Source organism: Laetiporus sulphureus (genome assembly GCF_001632365.1).
Source record: "Laetiporus sulphureus 93-53 unplaced genomic scaffold LAESUscaffold_61, whole genome shotgun sequence".
NCBI classification, from domain to species: Eukaryota; Fungi; Basidiomycota; class Agaricomycetes; order Polyporales; family Laetiporaceae; genus Laetiporus; species Laetiporus sulphureus.
In genome coordinates this window covers 168,830-185,757 of record NW_024468570.1, presented here as the reverse complement: position 1 = coordinate 185,757, position 16,928 = coordinate 168,830, and the positions used below count along the sequence as shown (strand labels likewise).

At 52.6% G+C, this 16,928-nt stretch overlaps 6 protein-coding genes across 6 annotated transcripts; 2 read left to right on the top strand and 4 right to left on the bottom strand.

Moving 5' to 3' along the window:
- Nucleotides 1-1,481: 1,481 nt before the first annotated feature.
- LAESUDRAFT_686779 (cytochrome b5) lies at nt 1,482-2,346 on the top strand (the record flags this gene model as incomplete). The annotated part of the gene is made up of 3 exons (XM_040905934.1): nt 1,482-1,983; nt 2,046-2,223; nt 2,270-2,346. Exons 1-3 carry the CDS (start codon nt 1,516-1,518, stop codon nt 2,344-2,346), a joined length of 723 nt encoding a protein of 240 aa, XP_040759165.1. The 5' UTR covers nt 1,482-1,515.
- Nucleotides 2,347-2,608: 262 nt separating this feature from the next.
- Nucleotides 2,609-6,200, bottom strand: LAESUDRAFT_763801 (ATP-dependent protease La; the record flags this gene model as incomplete). Its single annotated transcript, XM_040913333.1, has 8 exons — nt 2,609-2,871; nt 2,922-3,189; nt 3,254-3,646; nt 3,702-3,940; nt 3,994-4,040; nt 4,096-4,263; nt 4,319-5,255; nt 5,306-6,200. The coding sequence occupies 8 exons, from the start codon at nt 6,198-6,200 to the stop codon at nt 2,609-2,611; spliced, it is 3,210 nt and encodes a 1,069-aa protein (XP_040759164.1).
- Nucleotides 6,201-6,538: 338 nt separating this feature from the next.
- On the top strand, nt 6,539-8,022 carry LAESUDRAFT_815929 (DUF453-domain-containing protein). The gene is made up of 2 exons (XM_040914730.1): nt 6,539-6,569; nt 6,634-8,022. The coding sequence occupies exon 2, from the start codon at nt 6,635-6,637 to the stop codon at nt 7,904-7,906; it is 1,272 nt and encodes a 423-aa protein (XP_040759163.1). The 5' UTR covers nt 6,539-6,569; nt 6,634; the 3' UTR covers nt 7,907-8,022.
- On the bottom strand, nt 7,661-11,789 carry LAESUDRAFT_731287 (uncharacterized protein). The gene is made up of 9 exons (XM_040910014.1): nt 11,543-11,789; nt 11,468-11,485; nt 11,286-11,415; nt 11,114-11,233; nt 9,828-11,003; nt 9,589-9,776; nt 8,623-9,536; nt 8,370-8,571; nt 7,661-8,316 (listed from the first exon to the last, which is right to left on the bottom strand). The coding sequence occupies exons 1-9, from the start codon at nt 11,702-11,704 to the stop codon at nt 8,062-8,064; spliced, it is 3,165 nt and encodes a 1,054-aa protein (XP_040759162.1). The 5' UTR covers nt 11,705-11,789; the 3' UTR covers nt 7,661-8,061.
- Nucleotides 11,790-12,704: 915 nt separating this feature from the next.
- Nucleotides 12,705-13,489, bottom strand: LAESUDRAFT_484590 (uncharacterized protein). The gene is made up of 3 exons (XM_040902641.1): nt 13,426-13,489; nt 13,268-13,372; nt 12,705-13,213 (listed from the first exon to the last, which is right to left on the bottom strand). Exons 1-3 carry the CDS (start codon nt 13,452-13,454, stop codon nt 12,985-12,987), a joined length of 363 nt encoding a protein of 120 aa, XP_040759161.1. The 5' UTR covers nt 13,455-13,489; the 3' UTR covers nt 12,705-12,984.
- LAESUDRAFT_484502 (GMP synthase) lies at nt 13,431-16,175 on the bottom strand. Its single transcript, XM_040902640.1, has 10 exons — nt 16,004-16,175; nt 15,856-15,955; nt 15,694-15,806; nt 15,168-15,632; nt 14,898-15,113; nt 14,712-14,845; nt 14,229-14,653; nt 13,908-14,167; nt 13,696-13,851; nt 13,431-13,646 (listed from the first exon to the last, which is right to left on the bottom strand). The coding sequence occupies exons 1-10, from the start codon at nt 16,058-16,060 to the stop codon at nt 13,629-13,631; spliced, it is 1,944 nt and encodes a 647-aa protein (XP_040759160.1). The 5' UTR covers nt 16,061-16,175; the 3' UTR covers nt 13,431-13,628.
- Nucleotides 16,176-16,928: the final 753 nt, after the last annotated feature.

Genomic DNA, 16,928 nt, shown 5'->3' with positions numbered 1-16,928 from the left:
TCATATACTGTTGCCCGCCGATTTGAAATCTGCCATGAGATAGACGTGAGCAATCTTGACGTCGTTCCATCACGGTCAAGTAGCGTACAGGTTTCGCATCACATACGATGTACTGGTACCGTACTTCCTTTGGTCTTGGAATTTGCTATGAACTTGTTTACCTGTTAGATATTCTAAGATGCGCAACATCGATCAGCCATTCAATATCTGTGACGATTTAATTCTCCGTCGCATTTTCAACATTCATAACATCAAAACATAATGGGAACATATTGTATTCGCAAAGTTTACAAAAATGAATACAATATAGCCCCAAGAATATGGTTTGGCATATGCCGCAGTTTCATTTCCAATTGCAGATGCCTAATATGTAAACTGTAATGTCATTTTCGCAAAGAATCGACCAATAATCAAAATACTAGTTCACATTTTCTCCACATATTACACATCGAAAAAGAGCTCCATGTCTGGGGTGACAGCAGTGTTGTCGTTGACCCCCGGTTATCGGGCGATAACTGGGCGATAACCGGGGGTAAGGCACTTTGATCTTGACCTAGAGAAAGGGTCAAGCGTGATATGCGCGCGTGACCCCGTGGCAACCAAACGTCAGTTCATTGCGAGAATGCTTCATGCTCCATCACTTTAAGCATTTATTGCTAATTATGGTAAATAATGGATCATGTGCAGGTCATGCTTGACCTCTTGACCCCTACATCACTGATATACACTACAGACATGAAGGCATTTATTCCCCTTGCAAATGCTCTGAAAATGTGTTCTAAAGTGTGACCTATGCAACACTATGCCCTAATTAGGCAACTTTGCATCCCAAAAAGGCAGTTAAATACAATTTAGTGTCATTAACACAGCCTGCATAGATTTATTTTTCCACGGGAAACCTGATGCAAAAATGGTGAAAATATCTTATGTCTGGATATGGAAATAGTTTGGAAATTGGGCGGAGACAATTAAATTATGTTACGATTGTTTTACCGAAACATATCAGCAATAGTGAAACTATTTCCCAAAGGAAGATATTTCAGTCCAAAAATATGTGATACTGATATGTTTCGGTGAAGCAATTGTAACATAATTCAATTGTCTCCACCCGATTTCCAAACTATTTCCATATCCAGACTTAAGATATTTTCACCATTTTCCCATCAGGTTCCCCGTGAAAAAATAAATCTGTGCAGGCTGTGTAAATAACAAAAACGAACTGCGATCGGGTCTGCGGTGTATATGTGTCGCCTGTTAATGATGTAAAAGCGGCTGACGAGCATTATTGCGAGTTGCTTGCATACTCCGAGGAAGAAAAGAAAAGACAAGAGACTCGAGAGTTGCTTGAGAGCGCATGGAGGAGATGCGACTCGAGGCTTCAGATCAATCGCTGTACTTACATGTCACGCCTCTTGATTTTGCCCAACTATTTACATACTGTCGCCTTTCATAGCACCTTACTGCACCTGAGTTTTCTTCTGGCGGAGACAATTTCTGTTCATCTCTTCTTTCTTCATGGCCTCCTATCTTCGCAGCTGGCTATCTGCCCAAGCACCTGACACCGACGCATCCACCATCGCTGAGCACGGACCATCCTTGTCCGTCTCCTACGACGACGTTGACGATGACTCTGAGACCGTACACGGGGGCGACGAGCTCGACGACTCGCCACCCTCCTTCCCCAGCCTAAACAGCGTACAACGTCTATCTCCAGGGCCCAACAAGCAGGCATCAGACAACATACCGCGCATATTGACCGATGCCCAGTTGATGCCACCCCCACCAGTCCCTTCTCTCGCGAATCGACGACCGGGGACATCTACCAGCAGCGCTATGTTTTCAGGCTCGAATTCACTAGCCGTTCCTCTCACAACTACCAAACCACCGCTCAAGCCTACCGCAAAGCGGGGCAAGGTAGCCCTCGCCCCAGGGCACGGCCCGCTCGATTGGGCGAACCTTAAGAAGTCGGGGCAGGATCTCAGGGTGCGTGTTCTACGCCCTCTCGCCGGACGTTCCACCTGACCCACTCACAGTACGTATCGTAGGGAACCGACACGCTGCTGCGCGTTACGCCGTCTATGCTGAAAGAGCATAAGACGCGCGAGGATGCATGGTCCGCGTTCAACGGCAAGGTCTATAATATCACGCCATACCTCCCGTACCATCCAGGAGGGGAGCAGGAGCTCATGCGCGTAGCGGGCCGCGATGGAAGCAAGCTTTTTGGTGAGTGTGGACACTGAGAGCATGATCATTGTTGACCGTCCCGTAGCCCTCACCCACGCATGGGTAAACCTCGATTACATGCTGGACGCATGCCTCATCGGATTTCTCATACCTGAATCTTGAGCTTGACCACTCCTAGCCATGCTTCATTGTAAAATATATTACTGACTTAATATTTTCCCGTGAAGGCGTGTGTCAATCGCAGTATCTTGATTGGAGGTAGCGGCAGGGTCAATACATGGCAGATACATGAGCTGGATGTGGCGTAGATTGAGCTAATATACAGAACAGTAGTAATGTTGCTTAGACAGACAGAACAGACATGCTTCTCTACGGTAAGAATGACATTGACACAAATTATGCGATATGCAGACAGAATGCAAGCTCAAGAGACCAAAAGCGTGTCCTTCCACCGCTCCGCGATGGGCGTCCCGCGGAACACCTCTTGCAGGACCTCCCGGACGTCCTCGACATACACGAACCGGATCCCCGTCTTGACGCTCTGGGGCACGTTCTCCTCGATATCAGTGCGGTTCGCCTCCGGTGCGATGATCGTCTTGATACCGGCACGGTGAGCCGCGAGAATCTTCTCCTTCAGCCCGCCCACCGGAAGCACCTGCCCGACAAGCGTGATCTCCCCCGTCATAGCTGAGCGATCCGTCAACGACAGTCTTTGTGAATATCGCCGGGTTACTTACCAATATCCTGATTGACCTGAGTCTTCGTGAACAGCGACACGAGAGCAGTCAAAATGGCAGTGCCTGCACTCGGGCCCTCCTTCCCGATACTGCCCTCGGGCATGTGCAGATGCATATCTCGATCCACTAGGAACTGCTGATCGGCCGAGGTTGTGACGCCCAACTCGTACGCGTGGCTTTTGACCCAGCTTATCGCGATCTGAGCGCTCTCTCGGATAACCTCGCCAAGCTTACCAGTAAGTTGAAGGGCACCCTTGCCAGGCATCGTCTGCGTAGCAGTTGCAACAGATGTCAGTATTACACCGAAAACGTAAGGACGTGGAAGCACATACCGTGGCTTCAATCGGCATAACAGCGCCAGAACCATTGCCCAGGTATCCCAACCCGGTGCTGACACCCGGCGGCGGCGGCTTCGCATACAGTCTGTCCTTGTAGTAGATCGGGGGGCCGACGTACTCCTTCAGATTGTCAGGAGTTATGTGAACGTGCACTGTATCAGGAATCTTCATCGGCTTGCGTTCGACAGTAGTGACCACGCGCTCCTTATCCTCCTCCTGATCGGGCTTTGGAACCGTCGACTCGGGGGCCGCAGGGTTGTTCGGCGGCGCATCCTGCTTCTCAACGGTCTTCTGCTCGTCCTTCGGTGCCTCTGCACTGACGACAGGTTCAGGGAAGACCTCCTCGCCGAGATCCTGGACAAGTTTCAATGCGGCCTTGCGGTAGATCTGGCAAGGAAAACGTCAGCTTTACCGCATGCTTAAACAGACTGAAGCTACGTACCTTCTCGACATGCTTCTTTAAGTTGCGAACTCCGCTCTCACGGCAGTAGTACTTAATCAACACGTCGACGGCGGCAGGCTCCAGTTGGACATCGGCATCTTTCAGACCTGACGCCTCCTTCGCCTGTGGACATAGATACTTCTCCGCGATCACAGCCTTCTCCTCTGAGACGTAACCGCTGACTTCCAGGATTTCCATCCGGTCGAGTAAGGGCGCAGGAATAGTATCAAGGATGTTGGCTATCGGAACCTGGTCAGCATGTGAACTTTATCTCATATATTTCGCGGCATACCTGTGCAGACGAACAAAACACGAGATAAGTCGACAGGGACATCCATGCTAAGGGGGGACATGGTTAACTGACTGAGAAACCATACAGGGGAACCCGACTTACTAATGATCCAAGAACGCAGTGTTCTGCTCAGGATCCAGCATTTCGAGCAGCGCGCTTGCAGGATCGCCATTGATGCCTCGCCCGATCTTGTCCACCTCGTCAATGAGAACCAGGGGGTTTTCAGTGCCGACCCTCTTCAGAGCCTGGATGATCTTGCCCGGGAGCGCCCTGCCGGGAAAATAGTAAGAAATGGAACAAACCTCGCCAGTGAACCCTAATATACCCGACGTAAGTGCGTCTGTGCCCTTTAATCTCTGCAACATCCGTCAAGCCACCAACTGAGAACCGGAAGAATTGCCTGTGCAAAGCGCGTGCAATCGACTTGCCGATGGATGTCTTGCCGACACCAGGAGGACCTACGAGGCAAATAATCTTACCCTCGACTGTACCCCTAAGTTTGCCCACAGCTATGAACTCGAGGATGCGGTCCTTGACGTCCTTCAGGCCGTAATGATCCTCATCCAGCACCTTCTGAGCATGAGTAATCGAATAGTTCTCCGGCGAGTGCTGGCCCCAAGGAATCTGCGTCAGCCACTCCAGGTAGTTCCGTGTAACGTTCGCCTCGGACGCAGACGGCTCAAGGTGCTGGAGCTTGTTCAGCTCCTCGTCAAACACCTTCCGCACCGTCTCCGGCATCTTCAACGATGCGGCCCGCTCCTTGAACTTCTCGATCACCTTGTCTTTTCCATCAGACTCCATGCCAAGCTCTTTCTTGATGCCTTTCAGCTGCTCCATCAGGTAGTACTCGCGCTGGCGCTTCGCGATCTTGTTATCCACGTCGCGTGCGAGCTTGCTCTGGAGCTGTGCATTGATGAGCTCCTTCTTCAGCACGAGTAGCGCCTTGCGCAGACGATCTTCGACGTTGAGAGCCTCGAGGACGTCTTGCAGCTCGTTAACATCTCCAGTCGAGACAGCCGCCGCAAAGTCTGCGAGCTTGTCCGGCTCATCAAAGACATTCGATGGGACCTGATTAATCGAAAAATTGGTGATCTGGTCGCGGAACAGCGGGTTCAACTGCGCAATGTCCTTGAATACCGACACGATCTCGGACATGAATGCATGGATGTACTGATCGTCCTTGTTGTACGGCTGCGTGGCCAGATTTTCGACATTGACGATGGAGACACTATAGTTATGCAGAAAGGACGTCTGGACCGGTGCTAGTAAAGGAGGTGAATGACGATCACAAAGTTGAGGATGAAATACGCACGTGGTGTTGTGGTCTCCGGAGGGGGCGTTGGCAAAGACTCTTCACCGGTTGCTTCGGTTGCTTCAGACGGCTCAACCTTAGCCTTGCCAGCCTTGACAAGCTCAGTGATCCTAATTCGCCGGTGAGGGTAGAGCACCGCGGTAAGCCCCTCCTCCTTGTCGTCCTCCTTGCCGCCAGCGGTGAACACACTCGTGATCTGCGCGAAGACGCCCACTGGGTGTACTGAGTTGATGTCCGTGATGATGTCGCTATCTGTCTGTTCATCCTTAAGGAGGAACGCGCCGAGGTACGGCTGTCCGCGTCGCATCATCTCCTTGATGGCTGAAACGACGGCCGGATTGCGAATAACCACTGCCTTATAAAAACCGGGAAAGAGGGGTCGACGCGCAATGGGCAGGGCAAGGACCTGAGGATAGACATCGGGAACAGACTGCTTCGAAATGGAAGTTTGTGGTGGCGTTGGCGGTTCTGGTGATGGTGGTGGTGGTGGTGGTGGGTGGTCCGACTCATCAGACCCATCTCCAGACGATGACGATGAAGCAGGGGGAGCAGAGTCCGAAGGAGGTGCTTGATCGTCCTGTTTACTGTCTAACCGCACACTCTGCGATTGTGGCGCGTGCACCGAATCTCCCCCCTCATCCGACTTCACCGCTCGCGACCCATGTCCTTGCTTCGGATTAACCCACCTTGGATAATGCAGTGGTTGAGTAGACTGACAGCCGGAGACTGTGGATGAGTAAAACGAGCGGTGGAGGTGCGTGGTCGGCCGGATGTTCTTGGGTGCCAATTGCCAGCACAACCTCGACGGACCCGGCTCGGGATGGTGTAGCAATCGTCGACTACATAATCGCGTGGCAGTGGATGTTGGGGCTTTAATCCCACCAAAGAAATTCATGCACGGAGTCGTCGATTGATAGTACGCGGTCCTTCCGATGCACGCTACCCAGATGACCGCGCGTTCGCCGAACTGACAGCTGCAGACAGAATTTACGCGTGAAATTCGCGACATTGTGTCCAAAATACATCAGTACGCACCCTTGGTCCCGCGCAACCTTGCGCAGATGAATGGCGGTGGCAGGAGAGGTGCGAAATGGCGAATGCGTCACTCTCTCTCAGCCCGACGTTAATTGGTAAGCAGAAAATTGCGTTAACACAGCTATCTGATACAAATTACCATATATGGAGTTGTTTCCCGGTTAGCTCTCGATATTTCGTGCGCTAATCTTACACACCGAAGTTGTGGCCACGGACCATCTCCTCCAATGTGAGTTCGTCTGTTACAATGCTGAGCAACCCTCAGTCCTTTACTCGTGCATTTGTGTGAATAGTATGTTGCTCAGCGTCAGACCTGTGCAACATCTACGTGCAAAATCTTTTCTTCTCGCTGGCAGGCTCCGTGCCGGAGGAATTTTGATCCCGAGAGCGCACAAGTCTTTGTCGGCCGTCTCAAATCCTATCCCAGCCACCTTCATCAGAGGCGGGACATCAAAGGGCATATATCTGAAGCGCAGTGACCTCCCAGACGATGTTGCAGACTGGGACCCAATCTTCCTGGGGATCATGGGCTCTCCCGATCCCAAGTACGGCAGGCAGCTGAATGGCATGGGCGGCGGCATCTCCAGTCTGTCGAAGATTTGTGTTGTCGGGGAGCTTTCAGAAGAGCAACGTCAGGAGGGCATCGATATCGAGTATACCTTCGCGCAGATCGGCATCCGCGACGAGATCGTCGATTACTCCGGGAACTGCGGGAACCTCTCAAGCATGATCGGTGCGTTCGCGATGGACGAGGGCCTGTGTCAGCCATCAACGGTTGACATCTCCGCTCGTGTCCCGACGGCGACGGTCCGCTCCTTCAACACAAACACAAAGAAGCGTGTCGATACTACGTTCCCGGTGTCGGTTGAAGACGGCAAGCCCGTCCCGCTCTTGAACCTCGAACAAGAAACCATTGCGGGCGTGTCGGGTAAGGCCTCCAAGATCATCCTGGACTTCGTATCTCCAAGTGGCGCACGCACTGGGAAGCTCCTCCCATCCGGACATCACGTGGATGCCGTCCCTTTCACACTGGAAGATGGTACGGTCAAGGAGGTTCCAATGTCACTCGTAGATGCCACCAATCCCACCGTGTTCATCATGTTGGATGACCTTCGGGAGGCTCTCCAGCAGCCGGTGGACGTGGACTTTACCAGCGTGCCGATAGAGCTGGTCATCGAGAATCTTCGCCAGATCGGCGCGAAGCGCATGGGTCTTGACCCCCTCATGGAAGCGCAGCCGAAGATCGCCATAATAAACGAGCCAGCGCCAGACGACGAGGAGGCTGATATTGTCGTGCATGCGTACTCCATGGGCGTGCTGCACAAGGCTGTGCCCATGACGGTAGGGCTCTGTCTCGGTGTTGCTGCCGGTGTAGAAGGCACATTGCCATGGATGATCGCCCGTGCCAGGAAGGTGTATTCCACCAGCACGGGCGACATAATGGTCAGAATAAGACATCCAGGCGGTGTCGTTGCAGTCGGAGCAGCTATGCGCGATGGGCAGGTCACAAGTGCAAAGGTAATTAGGACAGGTCGCAGGTTGATGAAGGGTATTGTGTGGTGGTGAAGGTTTCCCTCGTGCAATGTTGGTATAGCGTCATAAATGTACATAGCATTCACAGCAATTTGGATGTACATGGCAGACTAAATAAGATGCAATGCGAAGAATACAATCCAACCTCTCAATTCGAATGCAGCACAAACTAATACAATTGGGTATATCTAAGCTGAGGTGACTGAAACTTCACCTGGCAGATCAAGCTTAGGGCTCTTGAAAGTGCCCAAGCTTTGCAAGAAGTTGTTCCAATTGTCCTTATGATACCTCCTTTGTTGCAATTCCTCTAGCTGGGCAGCAGTGGGGGTATGCAACCGGATGGTGAAGACATAGCTAGAATAGTCATTAAGCTGGAAGATCCGCAGCTGATTCTTCCCAGCAGTGACAATCTTGCTGATGTCAACAATGCTTTCGTCCTGACGCTGTGGAATCCACAAATTAGCAATCACACAAGAATCCATCAGGCAGGACATACTATGAATGGGGGAGACAGCGTGAAGCCATGATCGACCTGTCCATTCTTGAGCATTGCCCACAATTTGCCATCTCTTGGCCACATCGTTGGGAGGTCGTTCGTCACTTCTTCCAGAGACATATCCGAATTTTCACGAACTCGTTCCGTGCAATCGCTAAGTGCAAAGCTTGATATAGACATGCACTTGCTTCTTGTCATATCACTGCAAGCATACAATCAGCAAATGCCCTGCCATGGAATTTCTGCCGCTCACTCTCTCGTGTCATATCGCCCGACCCACTGTGATATCAGTGCAGCATGATCAGGATTCAAATCAAACTCAACCACTGTCTCTATCTTAGCCGACCCTTGAGATGACCATATGATGACTGCAGGCTCTGCCAGAGTATCGGAATCCAAAGGAAGCCGGCGGACATATGCTGGTCGACGCGACGGTCCATTCTGCATAATTTCTCCCTTCTCACCAGCATCAGTATGTTCCAGCTCTTCATCAAGAAGCTGCGAGCTAATTTCCCCTTCCTCTATGACATCGTCATCGTCACCAGGGATGACGGGGTCGCAGCGTACTGATGTTTTGCCGGGCACGATTGAAGCAGCCCGAGGGGACTTGCCTGCAGGCGCGGCTTGAGTAGGCGGCGAGACGATGCGTTCCAGCAGTTGGCTCTCATCAATGGTCATGCGGTCGCGTACAGCATCTTGCGCGAGCGACGGAGCTGCAACATTATCATGTGCTCGTAAAGAGGTGTCCACCTCAGAGTTTTGGAGAGTGCTGTCGACTTCTCCCTCCTCCATGCCCTCGTCAGTCCCCTCAGTAGAATGCGACGTCTCGATATCGACATGTGACAGCGGTTCAACTTGCTCGTCCAGACGGGCCTCCAGTGCCAACGGTGACTTTCTGGCGTCATCTCCCGAAGGCGAACCCGCATCACTGGCTTGCGTCATGCGCTCGGCAGTCTCTTCGCCCGGAGACTTGCGCGACGGCGACGACGTCCTGAGCTTCTGGCGCGAACTGCTATCTGTTATGCTAAGAGAGCGCAGTCGCTTTCGCGGCACGGATACGGTCGATGGGGATGGTAGGTCAGCAGCTTCATGCTCAATCTGAGCCAGTGGTTGAGGCTCCGGCGCAGTTGAAGACTCTTCGGCGGGGTTGTGTTCGAAGCCGCCCTCCTGAGGCCGTTATCATCAGTCACAATGAAGAGACACATTGCGATACACTTACATGAAGCGGGACTTCGCCCGCGGCGTCATCAGGCAGGACGTCCTGGGCAGCCTCTGCAGGTTGCTGAAGAGGCTCCGCGAGCCCACCTCCTGCTTCCACTGGCGGCTCGACTGCCGGCGTCGCGAACTGCGTTATAGCTTCAACAGTCTCTGATTCCGCGGTTGGTTCCGGCTGCATCTCACGATCGTCTACTTGCATATCGTTAATGATGAGCGTGTTTGTATGCATCGCCAGCTCACCAGCTTCATTGGAAGCAGTTGGGCCCTGCCGCAACATCTCGTCTACCTCCATAGACTGTTCGCTCGCTTCAGCAATGTCCTTCTGTCGATCTTGCTGCTCGTCGACCATGTCCACGTCGCCCTCTACGGGACCTTCGGTGGCTTGTTGAGGCCTGAACTCCTCCCGAGATGGAGATGGGTGTGGAGGGAGTGCGGCACCGGCAGGCGTCTCTGCGAGCGATTCGTGGTGTCTAGTAGCATGCACGCTTTCATCTCGTTCCTGTACTGACGGCGCGCCTTCGGCAGGGTTGCTCTCAGCCACCACGAGGGGGCGAGTCACATCATCGCTGGCTTTATCTGACTCTGCATGCTCCTTGACATCCCTCGACGCGTCAGGCGACGCCATACGAATTTCATCCTTCTGCATCGCATCCGGTGTCTGCTGCTCCTCCGTACCTTCCACGAGGACGGAGGTGACACCTTCTCCCGACATACTCGCCACCATTTTCTCATCCGGAGGCACCGGTAGATACCTCAAACCCGGCGGGCCTTTCTTTTTCTTTTTCTTGTCCAGCTTCTGGGAGGCTATCGAATTGAGCGGGTTCTTCAAACGAGGCAATGTCGGAGATGTGACGCTGCTGGTAAATTTTGTCGCTGCATCGTCAACCGCAGCAGAACTGCCCGCTTGAGTGGCGTTGGAGGGAGAGCTTTGATCTTCAACAGTGACCTCAGCTTTAGCATCCGCTATGGGTGATGCAGCCGTCGAAATGGATGAGGTCGGTTCATTCGGATTTTTCTCGACTGAGCCAATCGCTGCGGATGCGTCTGCAGCAGGGACTTTCTCATGATGGTCATGCGCTGCAGGAGAGGTTACCGCAGTTGCGGCCCCATCACTTTCTTTCGAGGCCGTCTGCTGCTTTCCTACCTGGTACCATTCCAGGTCGGCCTGGATAAATTCATCGACGTCTATGAATGATTTCTTCGACTTCGGCTCGACCTGCGTAGAATTCGGCTCTGCCGCTGTCTGAAGTGGTAATGGCAGCTGTGGAGCAGCATCCTCTGCTGTTTCCTGTTTGATGGGAGCCTGACTGATCGGGAACAGATAAGACGTAGATCCTGCGGAGACGGGAGCACCGTAGGTTTCACTGGGCTCAGTTTTGATGGGGAACGCTGCCTGCAAGGACCCGCCTGCATGAGCTAACAATCATATTAGTATTGCTGACGAACAGGATAGCTGTGCCTAAAAAGAGTGGGCACACCCGAAGATTGCGCCATGAAGGCGGAAGGCGTGGGATGAATAAACATACCATCATTTTGCATAGCGATAGAGGCTGCAGGCAAGATCGGAAGGCCTTGACTTCGTTGCAAAGGGTGGTCAGACACTCCAGATATCGAGTCGAGTTCTCGTATCAAATTCTCCACACGAGCTGAGTCCGGTAACGTCAGCAACATGAAAGATAGGTTAGATTGCGCACCCACCTTTCAAGAGAGGATTCGTGAACAAAGGAAGAAATGGATACACGGTATGAATTAGCTTTGCATACGGCTCGGCCCACAATGATTGATTCCCGGGAGTTCCGCCAGCCCTACGGACTTGAACGTGGGCGGTCTGGTAGGGTTGAGATGTCATGGAATCGGATTGCCTATATGAATGGACGCACCTCCAGCAGCTCCACAATCTAACCAAGCGCAGTACGTCAGATACAGTTGGGCATCAGCAACCAACTCAAACTTACTATAGGCAGTGCTCGCGCGTAATATGCCCTGTCCCTACTAAGCCAACTGGCGAGCTTGTCAGAAGTTGCTTTGAAGGTGGTGAATACGCCATCGGAGAGGTTCTTCCTGAATATAGGGAACAATTTTTCATTGTTTCTCTCAGCATCCACGTTGCGAGCCATCCTGTCGCTGGTACTCTAGAGGGCAAGAACGAGGACGATAATCGACGATTGACTCGCGGCCACTACCAGCCAACTTGAACGTCGTGATGCACAATTCAAATCCAGCGACTTCAACAGCCCATTAAAACAAGGCTATTACTGATAACGCTGGCGTCTAAGCTTGCTCATTGGTCCAACAGTTGCGACGTCTCACATTGCTGTGCTCGCTGAGGTTCCTTGGTTCAACATGATGCTCGGCCGTTGCTGATGCCAAAAGATTATGTATCTGCGCGATAAGGAACGCGGTGGACAGTGTTTTCTGTGTTTTCATTACCATCTAGGAGCTAAACCTCGCAGTATTTAAGGTATTTTACTACTTTGTATGGTTGCGTTTGACCACAATCATGCAGTGTATATATACAGCGGCTCTGAACCCTGGTCTCTAGTCGTTTTATCGCTCTTTTCTGCCTATGTCCTGGCGGATTTGAATGATAACGGGCATCCTTCCGTTATATTGATCGGGCTGGCCAAGCTTTGTGCATGGACTGTGACACGTTCCTATTCCTGTTATCGTTAACTCTCCAGAAAGTGATGCTCTGTGCGTGGATCAGTCAGCAGCTGAGTTCTCTAGATATGCAGTAGAGATAAGCAGACGAGTCCGCCGCCACGGCTGCACCTGCAGTTGACATCTGCCTGTTCTACGTAAATCTCCCGTAAACCGAGATGTTTTGCAAGAAGCGGAGGCAGAGAAATTTGGCGGTTCGGATCCCCGAGGAACGGGAGGCGGAATTCACCGAGACGCTGGCCAGTGCGAGGGAGGCCATGGACGGTACGCAGGACCGTTTGTCGGCTTACTCGCACCAAGAATGCTTCAGCAGGGGACAATAGACTTTGTCCCGATGCCTGATGTCAACAAGTATCCACGGATCCAGATCTCCCCAATCGAAGGCTGAAAAGAGCCCGTTCAATGCCCGGGCAATAAAGGTGATTGTGGATGATACAGACCGCGAAGAAGCGCAAGTCGGCATACTTGCGGGCAAGCGAGCGGTATTGAAGGTCTATCTGAGTTGCTGTCTTACCGAAGACACAACTGATGCCCTTTTGTGCGCACAGGACAACGTCTGTCTCGCTGGAGTGCCATGTTTTTCGGCACGGACGTGTTCTCGGAGTGGGTGCCTAAAACCGATGCTACTGTGGTTACCTGTACCTGAAGCCAGTGGAACAGCGCGCCTTTTGTTGTCGTTGTCGTGATTGATCGAGAACCGAAGCAACACTTAGACAGTTGGCAAAGCTACTTCAAGTCATTTCTGGCTGCAGATCGAATGGTGAGGTTGCTTAGTGTCGCTCGCAGTTTCGGCCTTTAGGGTGTCCAGCTCACTGGTCGCGTGGGCAAGCCCTACGACCAGGTTATGCCTATCATACCACAGGTGGCAAAGGTTATGCAGATAGGGCTCTTCACTTACCAGACGCGGTATCTCGTGCCTCAAGCGATACATATAACCAAGAGAGGCATCACCGTCACTACAAGGACTACAATGGCTTGGTTCGTACCTTCAACTCAGTGTACTCCAGCTTGAAACTGACTCTCGAACGATCCAGACATACGATACACAACCCTTCAACAACACCGGCCATCCCGCACTTTTAATCGCCTGTGGTAAGCATCCGCCGCCAGAGGGCACAGAGTCGCTGAGACTTCCCATGGGAATGCAGCTGGTCGGCAAGTTCTGAGACGAGCTCACCTTGTACACAAAGCGGCAATGGCCTGCATTGACGCTTATGATTGGACGATGCTGTGTCTTGCCATAGACGCACATCGTCAACAAGGTATCTATGTACGTTCAGCCATTCACAGCTCTATACATTCCAGCAAATTGCTTTGTGTCGTGAGGTAGCATCTATAAACAATGACCATGTAGCGCACTAAAGCGTGGCGCCTTTTCGTCTACAGCCACTCAACCGTCTGAAGGCCAGTCAGTACCATGGATAGCAGGCACGGAGAAGATACTCACTGCAGGCGGCTTGGAAGAGATATCATAGGTGACGCGATTGATGCCCTCGACCTCGTTCGTAATGCGGGAGGATATCCTGCGCAGGACTTCCGGAGGGAAGGCGAACCAATCCGCAGTCATGAAATCTTCCGACTGCACAGCGCGCAGAGCGATAACCTAACGACACATCCGTTCAAGTCAACTGGCCGCACACAGACTCTTGCCTTACACACCTGCTCGTACGTGCGCTTGTCGCCCATGACACCGACAGCCCTGACTGGCAGCAACACCGCGAACGCTTGACTAATCTTGTCGTACAGTCCCGCCTTGCGGATCTCCTCAATGTAGATGGAATCCGCTAGCTGCAGGATCTTGACCTGCTCGCGTGTCACAGGACCAAGGATGCGGATCGCAAGCCCAGGTCCGGGGAAGGGATGGCGCTGCACGAGCGGGGCCGGAATGGAGAGCAGTCTGCCGAGAGCGCGGACTTCATCTAGAAGCGTACGAGTTAGCGATAGAGCTTATGATTCTAACACCACATGGTAGAGACGCACCCTTGAAGAGCTCTCGAAGCGGTTCAATCAACTTGAGCTTCATATCCTTCAGCAGACCGCCGACGTTGTGGTGCGTCTTGATCGTCGCGCTCGGGCCTTTGAAGCTGATACTCTCAATGACGTCGGGATACAGCGTGCCCTGCAGCAACCACTCGATCTTGCCCTTCGCCTCGGCACCGCTTGCCTCCTTTTCTGCTGTAACAGCCTCGAGCTTGGCGGCCTCATCCTCGAAAACATTGATGAACGTGTTGCCAATGATCTTGCGCTTCTGTTCTGGGTCCTCTACGCCGGCGAGACGGGAGAGGAAGAGCTCGGATGCATCGACCACGGTGAGGTTCACACCAAGGTCGCGGTTCAGCATGGTATGGACTTGTTGCGCTTCATTCAGACGGAGAACACCGTTGTCGACCATGATGGCATGGAATCTGTCACATAGTGCATGCCGTCAAATCACATACCGCCAACAAGTGGCTGGTGTCATACCTGTCACCAATCGCTTCGTGCATGAGCTTCGCCGCAACTGTGCTGTCTACTCCTCCGCTGACGGCACCAATGACACGACCCTTAGGACCGCAAAGTTGGCGGATGCGAGCGATTTCTTTGCCGATAAACTCTTCCTGTACATCTGCTCAGGACGGCGTCATATCATAATATACTTCTTGTACTGACCATGGTCCAGTTTGGTTTGCATCCACAAATGTTCAGAACGAACCGGCCGATGACCTCCTTCCCTCGCGGCGTATGTGTGACCTCGGGATGGAACTGAATTCCATAGAACGGCTTTGAATTGTGGGCAACTGCAGCGTAGGGTGCGGTTTTGGTGCTTCCGATGACGTGGAAGTCCGAGGGCATCTCAGTCAATTGGTCGCCGTGCGACATCCATACCTACTGCCACCAGCTCAAGAGGGGAAAAAACAAATGAAACGCAAAGAAACGCACCTGCATCTCGTCTCCCAGGCCCTCAAAGAGAGCGTCCACTGAGCTCTTGTCTGACCCTATCTCGTCTCCCGAGCCCTCAGAGAGAGCGTCCGCTGAGCCCTTGTCTGACCCCATCTCGTCTCTCGGGCCCTCAGAGCGAGCGTCCCCTGAGCTCTTGCCTGACCCTGTCTCGTCTCCCGGGCCCTCAGCGAGAGCGTCCACGGAGCTCTTGCCCGACCCTGTCTCGTCTCCCGGGCCTGCAGAGAGAGCGTCCACTGAGCTCTTGCCTGGCCCTGTCTCGTCTCCCGGGCCCTCAGAGAGAGCGTCCGCTGGGCTCTTGCCTGATTCTGTCTCGTCTCCCGGGCCCGCAGAGAGAGCATCCACTGAGCTCTTGTCTGACCCTATCTTGTTTATCTGCAACTGCGCGAAGCCGTACTCCCTGTGGTCGCACTTCATAACCTTTCCGTTCATATTCCATGCCATCTCCTACTTGACCGCGGGCAATCATGAGCCGTGAGCCAACGTTCAGGCGGATGACACGACGCACCTGGAGACCGTAGCAAATGCCGAGAACAGGAACGCCCATTTCGAAGACATCAGGGTCGACATGCGGTGCATCGGCATCGTAGACAGAGTATGGAGAGCCAGATAGGATGATTCCTGCAAGCTCATGAGCAATGCACGCATCTTCATACGACGCCCGTGCTACCTTTCGGTTTGAATTTGAGGTCCTTCATCTTTTCGGTGCATGGCATGAGCTCAGCATAGACATTGAGCTCTCGACACCTTCGCGTGATCAGATGACTGTACTGCAGATGAGCTTCAGCTGAGCCAACGATGCATGAAATAGGACAAACCTGAGAGCCGAAGTCCAAGATGAGAATAGTGTCGAACTGGTCATGAATTTCAGCCATGTCGCGGGAGACGTCTGAGCAGTCAGAGCACTAGACGAGATTATCTAAGAGGGAGGGTATGGGTATGTATGTCTACTGTCGAGTCTGTTCTGGTCAAGAATTGTCAAAGAATTGACGCCCTAGCAAATTTTGCCATGACTGGCCCGATCAGATCGCATTGATGGGGGCGATTAGTGAAGCCTACTCGATCTGCGAGAAAATTGGTGTGAATATAAGGCATCAGCATCTCCGTTGCGCGATGGAGCTGGCCGCATATAAAGTAGCATGCACGGCAAGGAAAATCCGTGCGGCGTCAGGCCTTCAGACGCCAGTGAGCGGCTCGCAGCCATCGAATGGCGCCCTGACGGTTTCAAAGCCTCCGCGCCAACGTACAAGGTGACCGTGACAGCAGACGGCCCACTGTATACAGAAGCATAGATGCGGCCTTTCGGATAGTAATCAAGTATTCCGCCAGCAGATCAGCACTGGTTGAGGACCAGAAAAGTTCTCAGCGACCATTATCGCTTGAAACATCCATAATTGGCTCCTAATTTCGTGCTGGATTGAAGACAGCTACTGTCTTCGAGCAGAAGCTACATAGCGATGCACCTTCCATAGGGCAGTAGAATCGATGTCGACAGACCAGTAGCTCGAGAGCAGGAAGTAGTATCTACAGTCTAACATGCAGTTTTAATGCAGGAAAGTGGTAAATGGCAAGCCGTGTCGTTTGGGCGCCGATACGAGAAGCTTCACGACAGTGTACTGCGCCGGGCGCACATGTGGCTGGATGCGATGGTCGAAAGAATTCTGTCAACCCTGTTTGAGAAAAACTGGAACAGCGTCGTTGCTTGAACGGAAGATTTCGCGATCAAACGTTTCATGCCTGATA